Genomic DNA, 22,129 nt, shown 5'->3' with positions numbered 1-22,129 from the left:
TCCAGCTATTGCTTCTGAAGGTTATATCATAGGACCAATGTTCTTCATATATAGATTCTCTGGGTAATGTCCCTTCATGCTCTAGTCAGTTCTCTATAAGGTTGAATATGGCTTCTAATAATCCCATTACCTTTGTTTGAACTGCCTTTGAACTACTTTTAAACCGCACCCCCCCCCAAAAAAAAACCCTTACATTTAGAGATGGAAGAAATAGAGAATCAAATGGAGTAAAAAGAAAGCCCTGCACACTGGTTACTAATCCAGAACATCATCTATATAATTTTGGCCATGAATAACAATGAAAATGATGGGGCTAGGAAATCTCTTGGCATCTTGGCTACAGACTTCCTCCATCAGCCAATCTGGCTGCCCCAGGTTTTGCCCACAAAGATGAGATTTCTTATCCAGAGCCCTGAGGACACCACTGTGGAGGATTTCTCTGCGGGACACTGTACTAATTAGCACTACACTTTCTGGTGGTGTCTTAGGGATTTTCCTGGAATTGGGCAATCACAGATCTCTGCATTTATGAGAGTTGCTTATGATTTTATTTTTTCCTCCCAAATGATACAGTTCTTTTAAAACCATAATCAGCTGTCTGTCAGTTTCATCTGGGGGGAGAATTCCTTTTGCTATTAACACAGTTCATTGATCCTAAAGCACATTTTTTTCTAGTTTAAACAGCTGTGAAATCAGAATATGTCTTACAATTAATGGCCTGTAATAGTTTTTAAGCCTGTATTTTTTTTTTAGTAATTCATAAAATAACTTGCCTCTTAGAATTGATGAAACATAAGATTTATTAAATAGAGTAATTTTATCGGTTAGAGTTCTTTATCACAAATAATAGAATCCACTCTGGATAGCTGAAGTATAAAAGGGATTTGTTAAAGGATATTATTTAGCTCAGAATTGTTAGCAGGGCTGGGGAAATGGACTTGAGGCTAAGTTTCTAGGAACAGCACCCAAACCATACCATGCAACGCGATGAGGAAATCACAGTCATTGCCACTCCAAGTACTAAGCATGAAGAGCTCGACTTCACTGCTGACTTTACAAGCTTGATGGCACGTCTGTGGTAAGAACTCAGTATTGCAACCACTAGGAAGCCACTGCTTGTGACCACTACCACCCCCCAAAATCTGGATGCTTGGGCTACCAGCAGCAGCAAAAATGGAAGTCCTATGTCCAAACTGCTTCTTTCATATATCACTCAGAATTAGTTAGGTAACAAGTCCCAGGTCTGACTGGTTTAAAACAGTGAACGTGTATTTCTTGCTCAGCTGCAGTTCCAGCATGGGTGAAGAGGGAAGCAGGAGTCTTGCTCCCTGTGGTCACTCAGGGATCTAAGCTGTTGGAGGCTCTGTCACCTTATGGTGATGCCACCTTCTTGATGTGAACCTTCAGAGTTCGCTGTGGCAGAAGGGAGTGAGGAAAAACATATACTGGCTTCTGCTCACATTGCATTGATCAAAACAAACCTCATGGCCACACCCAACATCAAGAAACAAGGGAAGTACCATCTTCCTAGTGCCCAGAAAGAGAGGAGAACCAGAAATACTGGTGAATTTTAGTGATATTTCCCTCACTCACCTTGCTCACTTCCAATCAAAGTCTCACACGGGGAAGGTAGCATGCCCATAGACAAGCTGGAAGGGATGCTGGGAATTTTAATTCTGACTTCTGTATTGAGGAGGCTGGATTTTTAAAATGAAAATTTTCCCCAATAGAAAAACTATTTAAAAGATGAAAACACCCATGACACAACAGACTTCCACTACCATAATCAATAGTAGAGTTTTATAGAACCATGGTCTCTGAATCTTCAGTTTTACCAAGAAGATGCAGGGTCTGTGCAAGATCTTGGAGCAATTTCTTTTTTAGCACCATGTCTAGGGGCCTGTTCGATTCCTCTGTCTATGCCTCCTGGCTTCACGGGACATCATAGGCTGGAGTGACAGGGCTGGTATGTCCTGCTTTTGAATGATGCCCTAGACTCACCTGCATTCCAGTCAACTCACTTTACAATGGGAGGCACCTTCACATTTGCCTGGCAACATAGGGACATCCAAAATGGTGGTCTGCAAGCAGTTAGGGAGAAACAGAGTATGCTTTAATTTATTTAAGTTGGTTAAGGGCAAGTGTTTCAGTCTTGACCTGGGAGTGCTAGGAGCTAGATTATTATATGCCTTGCTGAATTGCAGAAGCTGAGTGACTGGCTGGTCTCTAACGTTGATGCCTGATTAGAAAACGGAGAGGTCCCAGCAGTCAGGATGAAGGTACCCTGAAAGAGCCAGAGGAATTGAACAGGACCTGCATATTGTCCTCACCCTGCCTTCTCTGTCTCTCCTCTTTTCTCTCCAGACAGGCTGCCTATGCTCCTCCAGTCCACATAATAATAATAAACCCAGCTTCTGACAGTTCTCAACTTTATAACTGAAATCCGGGTCCTCATTAAAATGTTGGTTCATCTCTTTCAGTTCCAGCTCAGTTCCAGCTCCAAAATTCTCAAGGACTTGCTCTTATCAGCCTGGTTTTGGTCAGATGCCATTCCCTGCACCTGTGGAGGTGGTGGAGGAGGGAGCATAAGATGGTGATTCTTATGATAACCATATGAGTAAAAGACAGCTCTCACCAGAAGGGAAACCAAACATGAAGAAGTCTACCATATTAACATTTATGGATGCAGAGGAAAAATAAATATGCAAAGTAAATAAAGTAGGAGCTGTCAGAGAGGTAGAAGGAAAATCAGGAGGGAACAGACCTTTAAGGAAGCCAGGAAAGGACAGAGGTTCAATGAGGGACAGGTCAGCAATCCAAAATGTCAAAGAGAGGTGCAGTAGTTTATAGAAAGGGACCATTGGACTTAAGAACAAGGAGGCTGTTGATCATCTTGGCAAGAAGTAGTTGCAGTGGGCAATGAAGATGGGGTATGCGGTGGACGCCAGATTTTAGTGGTTTCAAGAGTAAGAAGTTGATGCAATATAGATGATTGACTGTAAGATTAGGAGGAAGGAGAATAGACACAGAAGGATGTGGAATTAGAGGAAGTTTTTTAAATTTTCTAAAAATTTCTTACATGTTTCTTACATGGGCATGTTTCAATACTGGTGACAAGGAACCAGGAGAAAGGATAAAACTGATCGCTATTTTCATTATTACTGTCCATCTCCCCTGGGCTGTGCAGATCCAGGCAGGCAGGGAGAGGGTTGGAAGCTAAGACCCTGGCAGAAGGTGGGAACCACTTCAACTTTTCCTAGGCCACACTGGAATGTAGGACAGAGAGAGGAGGTGCCTGGCTTCAGCACTGGGTGACCCAGAGTCCTGGGAGTGTACCACGATTTGTGCCCAGACAGAGAGGCCTTGTGTGGAGAACAAAGGGTCCCAGGGCTGGAGCCAGCAGGTGGGGGCAGGGTAGACATGAAGCAGTCCTGTTCTAGGGCAGGCGAACTTGCCACGTGCTCTGGTTCCCTATCTCAAAACCGTGCCTGTCGCCGCCTGCTACCTCCTCATTCCTCATCATCCCTGCCCAGCAGCCACCTGCTTTCCCAGCTCCACTTCCCCACCTCCCATCCCTCCCCAGCCGCTGCCCCCGCCGGCTGCTCTCGCCATCCCTGAAGCTGGCTCACCAAGGTCCCTTTCATCTCCTTGTCACATCCGGTGAGTACTTTTCTGCCCTTATCTTTGCTGACTTCTTGGCAGCAGTGAGGCTGTTGATTCCCTTTTGAAACCCTATCTTCCTGTGTCTTCCATGAAGCCACTCTCTCTGGGAACATTTATTCTTCCTCCTAAAACAACAACTCTTGTTTATTAAGCACTTAGACTCTGTCAGAGCCAAACATTCATCACAGATCTCCCTCACGTGCACACCAGGTCCAAGAAACAGGTGAAGGAACCAGGGCTCAAGGCAACCAGGGGCTCCTCAAGATGCCTCAGCAGCAGTGATGCTCTGGACGAAAACCCCAGTTTGCTGCTTTGCACTTAACTCCAGCCCGCTGTCTGGCTGCCGCGCCTCTCTGGCCCCTCCTCAGCTTCCTTGGTGAGCTGCGCTCCGCTCCTCTCCTCTCCTCTCCTTAAGCAAGCTCCTCCTCCGTGTTGTGGCTTCAGTGCCCATTTTTATGCAGACAACGCTTTCACACCAACCCAGACCTTGCTCCCAAATCCCGGACTGACGTGCTGCTGCCTCCGCTATTGTTATTAAGAGTAAGATTTATGGAGTGTTTACAGCGTGGCAGGCACTGTGCTGACTTCCTTATATATATCATCTCAGGAAATCCTTACAATGACCCCTTGAGGTGGGTGCTGTTTTCCCATTGTCCATTTAAGGAAACTGAGCCTTGGATGGATCCATCACCTTGTCCCAGGTTAACAGGAGTCCGGGTGTGTCTGACCCCAGAGTGCGCTCCTAACTGCTTTCCACCGGAGGTCACACTCGTGCCTGACACTTGACGTGTCTGCATCTGAGCTCGGCTGTCCCTTAAGGTGCTGTGTAACCGGAGGCAAGTGATTGAACGTCTGAACCGTGGTTATTATCAACTTGCCCGGAGCCTGCCCTCCTCCTGTGCTAACTAGTTCAATAAACAGCCCTACCACCTTCCAGTCAGCAGGGGATGCACAAGACTCTTCCGTCTCCCATGTTCAGCGAGATGTGGTGACTTTGTGCTCTAAAAAGCACAGTTCTTCAAGCTGGTGGTTACCAGTGGGGACAGGGAGTGGGCAGGGACAATGTAAAGGCAGGGGAGAAAGAGGTCCAAACTATTAGGTATAAAATAAGCTACCAGGATATATTGTACAACACGGGGAATATAGCCAATACTTTATAACAACAAAAAATGGAATATAATCTTTAAAAATTGTGGATCACTAAATTGTACACCTGTAACTCATATAATATTGTACAGCAACTATACTCTGATTTGAAAAAGAAAAAGAAAAGCCCAGTTCTCACTGCCCTAGCCTTAGGCCTTCTCCTGCCTGCTCTCAGGCCTCACACGCTCAGTCAAAGCACCTCACTCAGGCCTGCTGCTGCTCTCAGCCACCACAGGTCCCGCGTTCTCTTCCCTCCTTACCCTCCTCTGCACGGCCCCCAGAGCAGTCTTTCCCAAACACAGATCTGACCAGGTCTCCCCAGCGCCCGGGGCCCCCTGACTCTCAGCAGCTACCTATACTCCTTGGTTGGTGGACCCTTCCTACATCTTTCAGTCTCTCCTTCCATCATCCCATCACCTTCTCTGACTCTGACTCCTCCTGCCTCTTTTCTATTAGGATGGTTGTGATTACATCCCCACCACCTGATAATCCAGGATAATCTTCCCATCTTAAGAGCCTTAACTTAATCTCAGCTGCAAAATCCTTTTACCAGTGGAAATTAACACTCACAGGTTCTGGGAATTATTTGGGAGCCATTTTTCAGCCTACCACAAGGGGGGTGGTATATTATTTCACAATCTTCAGCACATCCTTTGATGTAAATCTTGTTATCCCTGGATTGAAGATGAGGAATCTGAGGTTCAAGATTGAGGGATTTCAGGGGGAGGGTATAGTTCAAGTGGTAAGGCTCATGCTTAGCATGCAGGAGGTCCTGGGTTCAATCCCCAGTACCTCCTTCAAATAGAAATAAATGAATAAACTGAATTGCCTCCCCCTCATTAAAAAAAAAAAAAAGATTAAGTGAATTCCCTTAAACCCAAAGTAATAGAAAAATGATATCTAAATAGATAGATGATAGAGAGAGATGGTCTTTAAAAACTGAAAAAAGATACATGCTTATTATTTTTAAATGATTTATAAGCCATATAAAAGAATACAAAGAAAAATGCAATGAATCACTGAAAATCTCACTACCCAGAAGTCAGCATTAACATTTTATGCACAAAGCTTTGAGAGAGAGAGAGAGGTAGAGAGTCAGACAGGTAGAAAAATGAATGAGACACACTATAGAAGCTATTATTTTAGTCCAAGGTGTGCTATTACTTGATTTTGATAGAGGGAAAAGAAACTAAAGTGAAAATGAAGGAGTAGCTAACTTCAGCTAAATATTTCTTCACCTCAAAAAAAAGTTCATTATTAAAAGACCCCTCTCAAGTTAAGAAAAACAATTTCAATTAAGAGACTGGAGTAGGAGCTTTACAATTGTTTCCATTTTATACACTTATTAGTCGCTCTGAACTGTGAAAGAAAGTGTGATTTGTACTTCTGCCCTCCTTTCTACCCCTTTTCTCCATTCCAGACTATGTTGCCAATGTTGTTTTTACTTTATCAGGATTTACAATATTTACATTCTGTTCTGCAACGAAAGTTCCCACAGTTGAATCTTAATCTAAATGGAATGAATGTTCATCACCGGTCCTCTTACAAGGAATCTCCTTTTCTCAGCATCTGACTTTGATTCATCTCTTGGCTGACTGAATTTTGTCATTGAGAACTTTCTCCAGTAGGGCTGGTGAGCTCTGTATCCCCAAATTCATGATTGGGATCAACCCCTTGGTTGGTTATATTCTGGGGTTTTCTACCCTCTGAACTTTGTGCGTATTGTTTCATCCTCTTCATTTGACGAATGTTACCTTGGAGAAATCTGAGATTCAGACTGAATTTTCCGCCTGACATGACTTGCTTTTTCTGCCTAGGTTCCTAAAGTATTCTTATTTTATCCTCAAAGTTTGGTTGCTAAATCAGTGTATCTTAATGTCAACTATTCTGTATCAAGTCTTCTAGTCGATGGTGTGCACTTATAATCTGAATATTCAGTTCTTCCTTCATTTCAGGGAAGGCTTTCCCATGTTTCATACTTCAATAACTTTTTCTGTTCCATTTTTGGAACTTCGGCTTTAGGGCTGCCAACAATTATGCTTATGGTAGCTTGTCTTTGTCCTGTTAACTTCACTCTAATTGCTTTAGCATCTTTACCTTTTCCCATCACATTTACTCTTGCTATCTCAAGGCTTTCCTGCAGATTACTTTGGTTTTCAGTCATATCCATTCTGTGTTTTGCTGTTTCTAGTTTATTTATGACATCTGTAACGGTATTGTTTTGGCCCTTTATTATTTTTCCTTAGTTCTGTTATCTCCCTTTTCACCTCATTCTGTTGTTTTATCATCTTGTTTTTGGGTTCTTGTTCTATTGATTTCATACTATTATTAAGGCCTTCTGTAACAGGAAGAACTTGCCAGGAGCCTGCTTTTATTCCTTTGGTTGTGTTTCCTTTTAGATTGGGCTCTTTATCTATTTTTTGCATTCTGTCCTCCTTGTTCCTTTCCTTTCCCTCCCTTCCTCCCTTCTTTCCCTCTTTCCTTCCTCCCTACCTGTATTGTGGCTGTGGTCTGTGTGCCTAAGGGTCATGCCCTTTCCTTTGCTCTTCTACCTGCTGTGGCTCACACTGAGCGGACCTCTCCTTGCTCTGGAGTCGAGCCCCTTCCCGTCTTGGCTGGACCACTTTATCTTCCCCTGGGAGTCATAGTTTGAAAGCTGGCTGTTGTCTCCAAACCCACCCACCCCACTTCTGTGGCCTGGGGGGTGACTTGGCTGGGGCTGCCTACTGACCTTGATGGGACTGAGTGCTGCCTCTCCTCTGAGGCCCTGTTAGGAATCCTTCTCCAGCTAGAGGGCAGGGCACATCCCATCCTGTCGGCTCTGGTAGGCCCCCAACCTCAGCCCTGTACTCTGGACGACACCAAGCCATGGCAGCTCTTCTGGCCTCTCAGGTCTCATGGACGAGCATAGGGGTTTCTGCTTACAAAGATTTTCCCCCCAGACTTTTCCTAAGGCTACCTACTCACACAACAGTCCACTTCTCTCAGATTGCAGTATATTCATGAGAATTCTTGGTGTTTGGCTGACCCGCCTTTTCTCAATACTAGTTTTGGACATGGGGTTAGGAGACATACCATTCACTTACTGCACCAGAATCTTGTTACTTCCCTTTGCTATCATATTTTAAGGTTTATAAAACGTCCTTGTTTGGTTGGACTTGAGCTGGTACCAGCATTCTTGTTTCAGTTTGTTTTGGCTTTTGTTCATTTTGTTAGTGGGGGGATAGGATGGGGTGGAGTGATTCTGTGGTGGTGGCGTCACTTTGCTGCCCTAACTCAGAGATCCCCAGCCTTGCTCTGTCCACACCTCTCCCCTAAGAGCCCTTCTGTGGGCAAGACCCTAGCAGTCCCAGCCCCCATCCCTTTCAAGTCTCAGAGGTGAGACGGGGGCCCACAGGACCAGGCCTCAGCTCCGAGAGGGTATCCAGTCCACCCATTGAGTAAAGAGGGAGTGAGCAGGGAGTGTTTCATGGAGGCAGCATCAGAGGGACCTCAAATGCTTCACAAGAGAGCATCGGGCAGGGAAAGCATGAGCCAAGGCATGGAGATAGGACAGCTGGAAACAATGATGAGGGAACAGGGTGGAGTGGGATTGTCCAGCTGGAGGAGTGCCAGCTGAAGGGAGCAGGAGGAGAGACGCAGGAGAGGAGGGCAGGCAGGGCCTAGGTGTGCAGCCTGGCCTGGGGGCTGCCCCTGCGTGTGACCAAAGCACTGAGCTTTCGTGTCTGGACTCTCAGGGATAGCATGGTGGGCAGGGGCGGGCACAGGCAGGGAAGGCTGGTTCCTACCTCCCCTCCCCATCTCAGCGCCTCCCAAGGAAACTTCTCTGACTGCCCCTCTCCCACCCCCCGCCTGCCCTGGTACCCCAAGAGGCTCCTGCCCTCTTCCCCACGGCCACAGGCCAGGCCTTGACCACGGCCACACTGACACACCACAGACCTGCCCCCGCTCGCCTCGTCACACAAAAACAGAACTGCACAGCTGCACACCATCATGCAAACTTGCACGTGATGGTGCAGTGACACGCTGTAGAGAGCACACTGTGCACATAGCCCCGCGCTGTCTGGCTCCCTCTGGGACCTTTGTCTCTGGTTCTCCTGAGAGCTTGCCCTGCCCCCTGGTGGCCACTCCCCAAGCCACTACCCTTCTGGAAGGACCCAAACTCTCCACTCCCTTTGCAGCCTGGTTCCTGCTCAAAGAAGCTTCTAGCCTTGAGCAGCCTCCCCCCTCAGACTGGCGCTGTCATTACAGGCCCCCTCAGATGCACTCCCTCACAGACCGGCCTCTCAGATCAGCACTGTTAGGCAAGGCCTTCTCAAATAGGGTGACCAACTACCCCGGTTTGCCTGGGGCTGAGGGGTGTCCCAGGACTCGAGATATTCGGTGCTAAAACTGGGAAGTCCCAGGCAAAGCAGGACTAGTTGGAGAGCCTATTCTCAGACCTCTGTGCCTTCAGAGTAGTCTCCTCAGACTGGTAGTCCCCTTCAGACGTTGCCTGCATCAGTCTGTCCCCTCAGATCGGCCCTTCCAAACAGGACCCCTTCAGCAGCGTGCTCCAGACCGGCCTCTGCCAGACTAATCCTGTCACACAGGCCCTCTCAGACCCACTCACCTTTGGATTCGCCTTCCCCATCAGAGTGATCCTGTCAGATAAAGTCCCTTCCAGCCTCTGTCCTCAGACTGGCTCCATCAGACTCCCCTCCTCAGACCTCCTTCCCCTCTGCCCTCCTCTGAGGAGAGGGAAGGGATGTGAGGATTATACTGCAACCCTTCTTGCCCCCAGGGCTTTAGCCCTACATCCCCAGGCAGGTGCTACCATCTGAGGGTCATATCTCTATCTGTCCACGTCCAGTAGCTCTCGGCTGCAGGCAGATTGAACATGAGGGCCTCAAGCCGTAAAGACACACAGGTGCAGGACACAGGGCTGGGTTTGGAGCCAAGCATTCTGTTCTCTCCATGTGAGAATGAACTTTCTCGGAGCCCCAGCCTAGGGAGTTAGTGAGCTCACTGGCTCTGGGGAGCTCTCAAAGCCAGAGGCCGCAGGGAGGCATTCCTGCCGGGTGTCTGCCCACCACCTCCCTCTCTCCTCTCCTGGCCTGCTGCTGGGAGGCAGCCGTGGATGTGTGTGCTGATAGCTGCCTGCCCAGGAGAATGAAGGGCAGGCGGGCGGCCGAGAGAGGGCAGCAGAAGCCAGGACAGCCCCCGGCTCAGGCCAGAGAGCAGAGCAGCCACAGGTGGGGGTCTGGACCAGGGCAGGAGCACACAGAGAAGGGCAAAGAGAGGGAACTGCCAGAGTCAGGGAAGAGGAACAGAGACACAGCTGGGGACAGGGGCATACACACACAAACACACAGAGATAGAAACACAGAGAGAGACACAGAGACTCTTAGATGGGGACCAACCCCCAGAGACAGAGGGAGGAAGGCAGAAAAAGAGAAGATTGAGAGACAGGGAGGAGGACAGAGGCAGAGACAGGGCTGGAGACAGAGAGAGAGAGATGGTGAGAGAGACAGAGGGTAGCAGAGATAGGAGATGAAGACATACAGAGAAACACAAGGACAGGGACCAGGACAAAGACATGTTCAGAGACAGGCGTAGGACAGAGACAGAGACAAGAAGGTGTTCAGCGAGAAGAGGACGGGCCAGAGACAAGTCAGTGTCACAGGAACAGGGCCCAGAGGAGGGTTCCCATCCCCAGTGCACCTTGAGGAGCAAGGAGAACTAGTGAGCTGAGAGGCTGGGCTGCGATGCACACCCGACCTGGGATCTAACCCCCTCCAAGCAGTGCACATCCTCCCACCCCCTCCCCAACAACACCAGCAGTGTTTTAATTCTTCAGGTTCTGATTTTGCCCTAAGAACTAATGTCTTTAGTCATCCCCAGCACCCCGGAACCACGATGAGATACAACAAATATGGAGGGACAGCACTCGGAAGCAGCTGCAGACAACAGTCAAGACCCTCCAAGGCCAGCAGCCTCTGTGAGGTCAAGGGCCAGGACCCCCAGGGAGAGATGACCACTCCCAGGCCCACGTCCAGTCTGGTCAGAGGCAATGACACTGCCCCTCCAGCCACCTCGGGGCTTGGGACAGGGCTGGGTCTCTCCCTTGGGGTTGGGGGCAGGGAGATGCCCCAGTCCTCCTCTCCGTTGGCCTCTGAGGCTCCAGCAGGCCCCCTCCCCTCCTTCTCCTCCCCAGGCCCCACATAATTGCTTTCCCATGTTGCTAATGGAGGCCAGATTGCTGATGCCCAAGCCCTGGGTGGGTGGCGGGTGGGTCAGGGCTGACCAAAGCTCTCAAGGCAGGAAGGCAGCACAGGCCAGAGACCTCCTAATTTCTGTCCCCCTAAGACAAGGACAGGGAAGCGGGAGGCTCAGACCCAACCCAGGAATACAATGTCCTTCACCCCCTATTCCCCTCACCCCTGCTGGACCTGGAGTGCAGGTTTCAGACCCGAGCCACACCTCACAGAGACCAGACAGGCAGAACTGCGGGTCCAGGCCACAGAGACAGGCCCACAGCCCTTCTCAGGATGTCCTTCCTGGGAGCCTCTTCCGGTGAATGAGGAGCCACATGCTCCCACAGCTGGGGCTGCTCAGCTTGAAAAGCCACAGGCCTCCACCCTGACACCAGGCCTTTGCTTTCCACGGCATCTCCCGCCTGGAACATGCTTCTCGTCTTCTAGTGCCCGGCCTGGAGGAGAGCCAGCCACCTTCACTCTGAGCCCCCCACCCACTTGGAGTCCTGTCCAGGCCTGACTCATCGATGCTCCTGGCACCGTGAATCCCTCCTCCCAGGGCATCATCCCAGGCAGGTGGCGAAACCAGCAAGGAATGCCCATTTTCTGACCCTGGTCTGTGGAAGAGGGTTTGAATCAGAGTGCATGTGTGACATGGGGGGGCAGCGGTATGGTTAGCGGCAGTGTGGTGCTCAGTGCCTGCTGGGTGTGCATGGGCCAGCATGTTCATGGCTTCGACTCCTTCTCTCCTTGCTCCAGCCGCCCAGAACACAGCCAAGCCTGGCTCCCAGGTTGGGGCTCTGGCCTAACCCTTTGCCCTCAGCCCCAGGCCAGAGGTGCCTGCCAACTTGGCCCCAGCCTCAGGCATTCTCAGCCAAGGAGCTGCAGGGAGGTGGCTCCTACAAGGGGGGCTGGACCTGAGCGGGTCGGGGGCAGCCAGGGGCCCCTCCTCTGAGGAGAAATCAAAAAGAACCTGGAGTCCCAGTTTAGGGACTGGAAGGGTGTGGACAGGGTGTGGAGCTGGACCAAAGACCGAGTACCTTGTAAAGCCAAAGCCCATTCCTCCCCCACTCACACTGAGTCCTGACTGCAATCTAACCCTGGGGTAAACCTTATACTCCACACTGCCCGTCCTGAAGCACGAGTCCAGTTCCTAGTCACAAGCCAAGTGGCCTCCTTCAAGAAGCCTCCCTCCCTGCACCGGCCCAGGCCACTCTGCGCTCTGGGCCCTGGCTGAGTCCCAGGCCTGACCTGATAGAACCCTGGGGCTGTGTCTCCACGATGGCAGGGATACGAGCCCTCCACCCCAAGGCGGAAGTCTGGCCTCCTCCCTCTTGCATCTCTCCCCCGTGGGTACCCTTAGTGCTGCCCGGATTCAGCAGCCTCTGGGGCTGAGGGATGCCCCCGAGTGGGGCCTGCTGTGCTGGGACCCCTCATCCCCCACAGCTCTGGCCCTGGCCTCCAGGGCATCCTACCCTCCAAAGACGCTGAAAGCCTCATCCCCAGACACAGCTGCCCGAGAGCGGAACTGCCTCCCCCACCTCTCTGGAGAGAGGTGACTCTCTCCAACCCCAGTTCCTTCCCTCCTCCAGGCCTGGAAGGCGAGGAATCTGGGGAGGAATCCTGGGAGGAGGGCTACCCTCCCAAAGTGGGTCTGTTCCGAGGACTCATGAAATGGTGACGTTTAATGAGAACTCCCCCACCCCCCACCCCTGTATATACATCTATAAAAAATTCAAATACAGCAAGTTACCATTGAGTCAGACTAGAAGGGACTGACAGGGCATTAAATACTGTGGGGAAGGAGGAGGAAAAGGGGAGGGTCGTACAAAATAGGGGCAGAGGTGGGGGACTGAAAAGTGTGGACACTGGGGGGAGGGGGATGGCTGGGCCCCCCCAGCATCAGGAGCTTATAATCTGATGGTGGCAACAGAGACCCTGGGACAGACAGGAGGCTGGGGCAGGAGGAGAAATGATGGATGTGAGGGGCTCCCCTCAGGCCCCCCAAGGGCTCCTGGGAGTCGCTGGCATTGGAGGGTCCAGCCCGAGGGGGCAGGTTTGGGGTGGGGGGTCTTTGGTGGGTGGGTTAGCTGCACAGCCCCCTTCCCTGAGGAAGGGAGGAGGGGCAGCACGGTGTGGCAGGGCTGGGGGCGGCAGGCCCGGGCCTGCCGGGGTCTCTACAAATTGTGTCTGAAGAGAATGCAGAAGGTCCTCCTGCCCGTGTGCAAAATAGAAACCGGGGTCTTCGGGCTCAGTGCCGGCCTCTTGCTCCTCTGCAGGTGCGCTGGCATGTCCTCACGGGATGCCGGGCTCTGGGGAGAAAGGGCAGGGTGCTGTGAGGGACGAGGGTGGAGTGGGGGCCCCTCAGGCTCCCCCCTGCTGCCCAGCCTCACTCGACTTACCAGATCAGGAGACTGCTGGCAGTGGCGGCAGTGGCAGCCAGGGCCAGAGTGAGAGGGACACTGATGAAGAGGGGTGCTGAGGGCCCTCCGCCGCTGCCCAGCTCCCCGGGGTCACAGATCTTCGTGGTGGGCGGGGGGGCCAGTGAGCTGGTGGTGCTGGTCGTGGTCTCTGGGGAACATGGGGGAAACTCAGGGCAGGGCCAGAGCCAGAGTCCCACCCAGATCAAGGGCTTCATGAGGCACACCGTTCCTGCTTCCTGTGTCAGACTGGTGCTGCCTCCCCCATCAGACAGTCCCTGCCTCCTCTCTCAGACTTGCCCTGCCTCACCTATCCGGCAGATCCTGCTTCCCTAAGTCCCACACATACCCTGGTCCCGACCAACAATGTCCATACAGCAAGGACCAGGAACAGCAGGTGCTGGACAGACCAATGGGAGTGTGGCAGCCACACAGAGTGTGGAGACCCCTGGGGCAGAGGCTCCAAGTGCCAAGAGGAGCTGGAGGGAGCACAGGGGGCGGGCTCACCGGGGGCCTGGGCCTCGGTGGTGAGGTGTCGTGGCTCCTCAGTCCAGGGCGTGGCATGGGCAGCCACGCTCCAGTCACTCCAGGTCCCAATCTCATTGTCCTTGGCCGCCACCTGGATGATGTACTCCTTCCCCGCGTAGGCGTCTGTGATGGTGTGCGCTGTGCCGTCCGACAGCTCCACCTGCAGCCAGATGGTGGGGTGGGGAAAATACGGGCAGATGGACTCTGGGGGTCAGGGCAGTGAGGCCCCCCCCCGGAAGAAGTGGGAACACTTGTGGGGAGAGAGGACTGAAAACACCCCTGGAGGGGATGAGGACTTCCGTGATGGGTGAGGGGGCACACGCAGATATTGAGAATATTCCCACAGGAGAGTAAAGACATCTCAGGGAGGAGACCCCCCCCAGAGAGGGAAGACGGTCCTGAGTGAGGATCATCTGTCTTTAAGGAGATTGGAAGCACCCTGACGGGAGAATAAGGAGGACTTGGCCCCAGTGTCTCCACCTTGCTGTCACCGCAGCTCTCTCACTGACCCCAGCCTGAGTCCTGACCTCACTCCAGTCCCAGCTGGAGGGGACGAGAGTAATGGGGTGAGAGAAGGAATGGTGTTGAGCTGCCCTCTCCCACCCCATCAAGAAGCAGTTTAGAGGGAAGGTTACAAACACAGACAGGGAGCCAGGCTGCCTGAGTCCAAATTTTGGCTCCAACACCTACTAGCTAGGTGACTAAGTTACTTAACTTCCACATGCCTTGCGGTCCTCATCTGTAAAATGGCGTTAACGATCTCTCTCACAGGGTTATAATGAGGACCCAGGCACATGGTAAGCACCGAGCAGACTTCAGCCAGCTCTGTCATCATCATGGGTTCCGGCTCAGAGCCTGGGTTCCCAGATGCCCAGCGCACCCTCCAGCCTGGCCCCAGCTGGGCCTCCCCCTCAGGAAGGCCTCAGTGCGGTTATCACCCTGCCTGAGGAGGAAAAGGGGCAGGGAGGGGGCAGCTCCCGGGGCTGCAGGACAGGAGACAGCTGCTCCATTTCCTCCTGGAAGCATCGCCACTGCCCCTAGCCCCGCCCCGGCCAGCTCCATCCTGCTGGTCTCCCCCCAGCCTCCAGGCTGGCCTGCCTGTCCGGCGCCCCTCCCAGGCCCAGGATGGGCTCTGGTTCATCTCAGCGGCACCCGCTGCCTCATTAAGCCGCCTCGTAAACAGGGGCAGCCGGCAGGGGCGGAGGGGGGGCCGCTGTGGGCCACGTCTGGCTTCAGGGCTTTTTGGTCCCTGTTCCAGTCTTCCCCTAAGAAAACCAGGGTCTGGGCTACCTGACCAGACAGGCTGTGAGTACATGTACGTGTGTGTATGTGTATCCACGTATGTGCGGCTGGGTCCCAGTGGAGTGGGAAACTCTCCCCATCCCCCCAAGGTCTGTGGTCCTGAGGTGGGAGGTAGTGCTACAGGCCAGGGTCAGGGTGAGAGCCCTTCTGGGCCCAGACCTGGGCTCAGGAAGTCCTCCTACCAGCCCTGGAAGATCAGTGGGCCCCAGAGACTCTCCACTCCTGGAGTTGGGGCCCAGTTCCACCTCTGGCCCCCAGTTCCCTTTGGCTCTGCAAAGACCCCCTCTGGCTGAGCAACCCCAGCTCATTCGGCTCCTTCTCCCTCTTGCCAGGATTTGGCCACCGGCCCCTTCTTGGATTCTGTCCCCCAGATCTCCACATCTATCTTTCCCCAAAATGAGAGAGCCATGGGGAGCAGATCAAATTAGCACATCATTGGTGGACTTACGGTGGGCAACCATGCCTCCAGGAATGTGGTCTAAGAGCCCAGTGCTCTCCCGGAAGCCACATCTCCTAGGCCTGCGCCTTTCTTCCTAGGTTGTCACTAATCTCTTAATCCACCCCCTTAAAAGAATGGCTCCACAACTGGCAGGAATTCCCTGGTTGCTGGCATCTGCCTTGCCGAGGCATCCTCCATCCAGTCTGCGGCAGCAGATGTCAAACATGCCCTCGAGGCCTTCCTGCTGAGTTAGGCCCACAGCAGAAGATGCAGGGAACCCAGGCTCGCCCAGCACTCGCTGCCCCCATGCATACCGAGACAGCCCCTGTCAGGCCTCACGGTGCCCATTCCTGTGCAACTTCTGGCCTGCCTCTCTCACTTCCTCCTGAAAATCCAAGTGATGTTCTCCGCTCTCCCCGCCACACTCCCTCCCAATCATACACCTGCCTCTCTCCAAGATCAAGGATCAGGGAGAGTAGATTCTGTTTAGAGCAAAATACAAGTTCAAAAGAGCCATAAATCTAGCCAACCCCAATGCCAATGTGACATGGAACAGGGCTAACATGTGCCACAGGCCAGGCATGTTCCTGACACGGAGCCCGTGTATTTTGCTTTGCCCATGTAAGTGTGGAGGTCAGTTCTGCCCATGGTGTGGGCCAGGATGTGGTCTTGGCATGTTAGTCACAGGCATGTAGGGATCATGGTTCCTGCTGGGGACCACGTGTGTGCGTGCATGTTCCCGTGTGTGTGTGTGGTGGGCAGTGTGCCAGGTCCACTGCAAGGCGTGTGCGCCGCGACGCGCAGGGCTGCTGCCTGTAGCTCGTTAGCAGGGGAGGGGGGCTTGTGAAACTAGACCCTGGTTATTAGCAATGCATTAGTCGCGGGCAGCTAGCCAGGCGGGAGGGACTCCGGACTCTGTCAGGGAACATATGAGCAGCCTTTGTTGGGGCCAGGCCTGCAACCAGGACAGGCGCCCTAGAATCGAATTACGTACTTTAAAGACCAGCCTGGAGAGGGGCATGAGGAGGTGGGGCTGGAACCTGGTGGACTTGAGGGGGGAACAGGTTGACCCTGGGTGCCAACTTGGGTTGCCCTGGGGAGCACCCTCCCAGCCCCAGTCCTAGCCCACAGACCTCAGGGGCCACACAGCACCCACAACCCTATGGGCCCCAGGGCTCGCAAGGAGAGAGAAACCCAAGTCTGCCCCAAACCCCTGGCTGCTCCCCAGAGCTCTCTATTGTAGCTTGATCAACATTCCAGACCACAGCCTGACCCCATACCACCCTTTTCCACTGCTCGGTTCCTGGCCCATACCACCTCCTGATCCATAACTTTAAGCTGACCTCTAAGCTAGACTTGACTCTGGAGCCATAACACTAGTCATGGCCTGAGATCACACCCTGGACGAAGCTTGACTCCACTGCCTGATTCTGACCCCCTGCTCCCATCTGTGAGTCCTTAACGACAGGGACTATCCTGCCCCTTGGGCCCAACACAGGCCCAGAGTGTAAGAGGGAGATGTCTGATCAGGGCTGAGAGCCAGATGTAAGAAAAGAGAAACATTGCCTGCCCTGCCTGCCATCTGCCTCCTTGCATTTCTCTCCACTGCCCTGGGGAGCCACAGAGATAGATGTGTTCCCAATGCCCTAATGAAGGTCGCCAGGAACCCCTAAGGGCCTTAGATCAAGACATTTCCTTCAGCTCCATCCATCCTTCCAGGCCCACCTGGCCCCTTCTTCCCCAAGAAAGCCTCTCTGATTGCCCTCAGGCTCACACTGGAGCAGCTATAGCAGTAGGGATATGAGGACCTCCCATGCCGTGTGGCTCTGATTCAGGCTCTCGGGATCTGGGCAGGGCAAGGGAGGGCACTCACATGCTGCCACTGGTCCAGGATGAGGGGCCGATAGCGCAGAAAGAACTTGAGAGGAAAGGACTCAGGGTCAGGCCAAGTTGAGGGGGTCTGCCATGTCACCTCGAGCCGGCGAGGGTTGCTGGGCACTGGCCGGGCTACCACGTTTTCTGGAGGGTCAGGCTTCACTGTTCAGTAAACATAGGTTCATTACCACACTGATCTCTGAGAACAACCCCACTTTGTCAACCCCAGCCACCGTCAACCAATGCACATCGTCAGTCATCACCAATGCACATCATCAATCATCATCACCACCATGGTCGCCATTGCTCTTCTCTGTTGTCAGTTCTGGCACCACCATTAACGGCCGTCTCATTACTCCACCTTTCACATTCCTGTCATCACCAATGACTGTCACTATAGTCACTGTCACCAGCTCATGATATCAACATCATAAATTTCATCCCGTCATCCCCACCCCATCCTCATGATGACCAGCATCCCAACTACTAAGCCTACATCCTTCTCTACCATCACCCCATCATGACTGGGTCCACTCCCTCCGGCCTCATACACTCCCCGCAAGCTTGGCTTTTCACCGCAGCTTTTCCACTTCCAAACTTGGACACATCCTCTCTTTAAAGAATCTGAGTTTGAAGCTGCTCTGTGGGTCAAGATTAAAAGACAGCCCACAGGTGGTACAGATCTGGGTAGGAAGTAGGCTGAGGATCTGATGGGAACATTTCAGGGCCCATTCATATAGAAACAGTCTGGTTGGGGACTCAGCCATGGAGTGGGATGGGACAGGGGCAGGCAAGGGGTCTGGCTGGGATGGGGCAGGGGGAGGCAGAGGATCTGGCTGGGATGGGGCAGGGGCAGGCAGAGGGTCTGGCTGGGATGGGGAAGGGGGAGGCAGAGGGTCTGGCTGGGATGGGGCAGGGGGTGGCAGAGGGTCTGGCTGGGATGGGGCAGGGGCAGGCAGAGGGTCTGGCTGGGATGGGGCAGGGGGTGGCAGAGGATCTGGCTGGGATGGGGCAGGGGCAGGCAGAGGGTCTGGCTGGGATGGGGGTTGGGGAGAAGGCAGTATCTGTCCCAGTCCTGTCTCCTGTTCTGACACCTCATTCATCACAGGCCGTAAGGAAGCCATTAGCATGGGGGGGTGGAGGCTGCAGCTGCACAAGGGTCTGGCCCAGCCTGCCCCCCTCCCCCTCCTGCATGCTCTGGGAGCCAGAGAGACGATGGGAAGAGCTGCTGGAGAGGTCTCTTGGCCCCTGCAGGTAAAGGACATTCACTCAAATGTTCACAGGTATATACATGCCATGTGTACATGTACACCCTAATACATGCCACATATACCAGTGCACACATGTGAACATTGCCACCAATGCTCACATACACCTCTGGCAAACATCTGCTCACACACTCCCACTGGCATATGCAGCAGGGATTTTCCACCCCTTCCACGCACCAATGGTGAACTCGTCGAAGGTGATGGCGGTGGCGTTGTGGCCCAGGGCATTACTGACACTTATGGAGACCTTGTACTTGACGGTGGAGAACAGGTGCATGTAGCGGATGTGGCAGCGGTTCTTGAGGGCTGGGTCCTTCTCACAGACCATAATTTTGGAGCCATGCCTGGAGAGGGGTGAAGCCCAGGCACTGTTACCAACATCAAGGGGCGGGTAGGGCAGAGGTTGGGGGAAGGTCAAGCCCAAGGCTGGGCTAGAATCTGGACAGAGGGCACGGAGGGGCTGGGGGGAGAGGTCAGAGATCAGGGTTGGAAGCGGGTCACAGGCGCGTCTACTCACAGTACAGTCACATTGAAGGTGTTGGGGATGTAGGTGGGAGCAGGCAGATGCCAGCTGCAGTAGAAGCCCTTGGGGTAAGTGTTGGAGCGGCAGCTGAGCACGGGCTCCCTCGGGGGCACTGGGGGTGAGGACAACACGGTCAGGTCATTCCTGGAGTCCCCAGTCCCTTGCACTGGTGCAGGGACAGGTGGGCCCCAGAACCTCAGCTCTCCCCCTTCAACCCATCAGCAATGCCAGAGGCCGGGGGGGGAGGGCGGGCTGTCAGCGAGGGTCTGAGGCTTCCCAGGCCACAGAGAGCCAGATGTTTAATTAAAGAAAAACAAGGGACGTATGGAGAGGGAGCGCCCCCACCTGCTCCATGAAGGCGGGAACTGTGGGGAGCAGGGGGCTGCGGGCCTCAGCTCATCAATCACAGGATGGAGGTGATGTCTGGGGGAAGCGGCCCCAGCCCCACATCTCCTGCCACATTGCGTCCATTTCCAGAGGAGGACTGTGCAAGAGGCCGAGGGGGGTCTTGACTGTGCCCTCTGGCTGGTGGGGTGAGCAGGGTGCACTCCCTGGAGGAGAGACATCCCAGGCTTTCCCTCCGGAGAGAATGGGAAGCACGAGGACAGGGCTGGTGGCTCCACGGGAACAGCAGCACTGGGTGGCTGTTCACATGCGTATATGTGTTGTGTGTGTATCTGTGCGTGATGTGAATGAGTGACATGGGATGGAATGTGGGGACATATGCAGGAGTGTCTGTGTGTGGCTCTCAGAGCACATGTCTCTGAGTGACTGCGTGCTCCCTTGGTGTGTACCTCACCTCAGTCCCAGCCCCCAGCTTCTCCATCACAGACCCTTTAAGGAGCCCTTTACGTGGTCAGCGGCTGCCTTTACTCTGGGAACTGGGGAAGCCCAGAGAGGGATGGGGACCTGCCTGAGGTCACACAGCAAGCTAGAGCTGGTTGGTACTAAACCCCAGGATGGGCATACCTACCTACATGACTATACACACATACTTGGGAAGTCCTCTCTGCTATCTAACCACACTCGTTTTGCTGCTGCAAGCACTTAGTCCAGCTGTCCGACCCTTGGGCATTGGGTAAGGCGTGAGGACAGCCAGCTCAGGCTCCTGGAAGGAGGCAGCTTCTGTGATCTGACCCAGGCAAGGAATGTCCATCTGTGGCTCTGGGGACACTGACACCTCCCTCCTGTGCCCCCCCACCCCGCCCCCTGCCTGACAGGTGGACAGGAAATGGGAGGGGGGCAGCTCAATAAGCCAGGGACGGTGAAGGGGAGTGTATGTTTCTGCTTTGCTGAGTGGCCGTGGTGACACTTGGGGAACTGTGGGCTTTCATCCACAGCGTGCACGTGACTGTGAGTGGCTCTGTGTGACCGTGTACGTGTCCAGTATGTGTGAAGTATGTCTGCATTGGGGCCGAACCCCCAGGGCCCAATCTGGCTTTGCAGCAGGAGAGACAAGGGGGTCAGGGAGGCACCCAGGGAAGCTTGAGTGTGGCAGGTGGAGTGGGCGACGCTGTGGGCAGAGGGGGCTCCAGCCCCAGGCTTGCAGGGGAGAACTGGCGCCCAGCTGAGCCTCCACAGGGGTCCACCGGAATTCTGCCCACGGCTGTCTGCCTCCCCTGGGAAGCCTTCCTGGCCCCGTGTCCATCTGACGTCTGCTCGACGTTCATCCTGTGTGCCTCTCGTATCCCTTCCCTCTCTGCCCAGGGGCACAGAGGCGTGGGGGTGGGGTGGGGGGCGGCCAAGGACACAGGAAGTGCCTTGTGGGGGCCTGTGGGCCAGGCCAGAGTTGGCAGCCACCCCAGGAGGAAAGGACATTCCGAGGTCGGCTAAGAAGCCTCCACTGCCCCTCCCGCCACCACCCTCCCTGACCCCCGGCTTCAGAGGAGAAGGGCGCTGGGGGGGGGGGGAGACTGAAGCCTGCAGAGTCAGCTCCCTGCCGCCTCGGACTCTTCTGAGGGCAGGGCGGGCCATGGCACTGGACTCACAGGCCAGCCCCCTCCCCCGGCCAGCCTCCCCACTGACCAGTTTCCTCCACTCCCCTCTGACCATCCTCCTCTCTCAGACCAGCCTCCCCTCTAAACCAGTTCCCCTCTCTGACTGGGCAGGTCATGGGGGGCCGGGGGACCAGGCCCAGCTTTGTCTGTCATCTGGCTACTCCTGCCTGGCCCTGGGCCCTGAGGAGGGAAGGGCTTGGGTTTCCTGACAGGGACCAGGTTTCTCAGAGGGAAAAGGAGGAAAGAAAAACAAAGGAAAGGAAGAAAAGGAGTGACTTGCTGCAGCTGGAGCCCAGCTGAGGGGCCGGGTGGGTGGAGGTAGGGAGTGCAGCGAGCGACCAAGTGTGAGGTTGTGGGACAGTGTGCAATTTAGGAGGCCTGTTGTGAGTGTGCTGCAAGTCCGGGGAGAAGCTGACTTTAAGAGATTGCGATTGTGAGGCTGTGTGTGTAATTCTGAGAGGCTGCACGTGTGTGACTGGGGCTCCGGGCAGTCGCCTAACTGCGACTGGCTGTGTGTGACTGGATGACTGCATCCGTGTGTGACTCAGGGCGAGGCTGTTTGACTCCGGGACTGTCTGTACGTGTGGGGCCGTGTGGCAGAGGTCCTCTGTGAGAAAGTGTGCAAATGCATCACCATGTGTGAAACAGCGACTGCAGGACTACATACCTGACACACTGGGTATGAGACGGAACTTAAGCCTGAATGTATTTTTCAAATTGCAGGTGTGGCAA

The 22,129-nt window shown here is 53.8% G+C and overlaps 1 protein-coding gene and 1 long non-coding RNA gene across 5 annotated transcripts in view; one reads left to right on the top strand and one right to left on the bottom strand.

Annotated features, from left to right (window-relative positions):
• The first annotated feature begins 3,316 nt into the window (after window positions 1-3,316).
• LOC106729351 lies at window positions 3,317-4,768 on the top strand. Its single transcript, XR_001365740.2, has 3 exons — window positions 3,317-3,660; window positions 3,874-4,039; window positions 4,365-4,768. It is a non-coding gene; the product is annotated as an uncharacterized LOC106729351 (long non-coding RNA).
• A 7,944-nt stretch (window positions 4,769-12,712) lies between these two features.
• CNTFR (ciliary neurotrophic factor receptor) overlaps window positions 12,713-22,129 on the bottom strand; it is a 38,237-nt gene continuing 28,820 nt past the window's right edge. For 3 of the 4 annotated variants that reach the window (XM_032477543.1, XM_032477542.1, XM_032477544.1), the window contains 6 exons: window positions 19,395-19,512; window positions 19,055-19,221; window positions 17,608-17,771; window positions 13,973-14,153; window positions 13,448-13,616; window positions 12,713-13,357 (listed from right to left, as the gene is read on the bottom strand). In XM_032477543.1, coding sequence (XP_032333434.1) covers window position 13,357; window positions 13,448-13,616; window positions 13,973-14,153; window positions 17,608-17,771; window positions 19,055-19,221; window positions 19,395-19,512 — 800 coding nt within the window. In that variant the 3' untranslated portion in view covers window positions 12,713-13,356. The remainder of the gene's footprint in view (window positions 13,358-13,447; window positions 13,617-13,972; window positions 14,154-17,607; window positions 17,772-19,054; window positions 19,222-19,394; window positions 19,513-22,129) is intronic. The other variant, XR_004319099.1, reaches the window with a different exon arrangement.

This window comes from Camelus ferus, chromosome 4, assembly GCF_009834535.1.
Source record: "Camelus ferus isolate YT-003-E chromosome 4, BCGSAC_Cfer_1.0, whole genome shotgun sequence".
Lineage (NCBI taxonomy): Eukaryota > Metazoa > Chordata > Mammalia > Artiodactyla > Camelidae > Camelus > Camelus ferus.
This window is presented reverse-complemented; position numbering and strand designations above follow the sequence as displayed.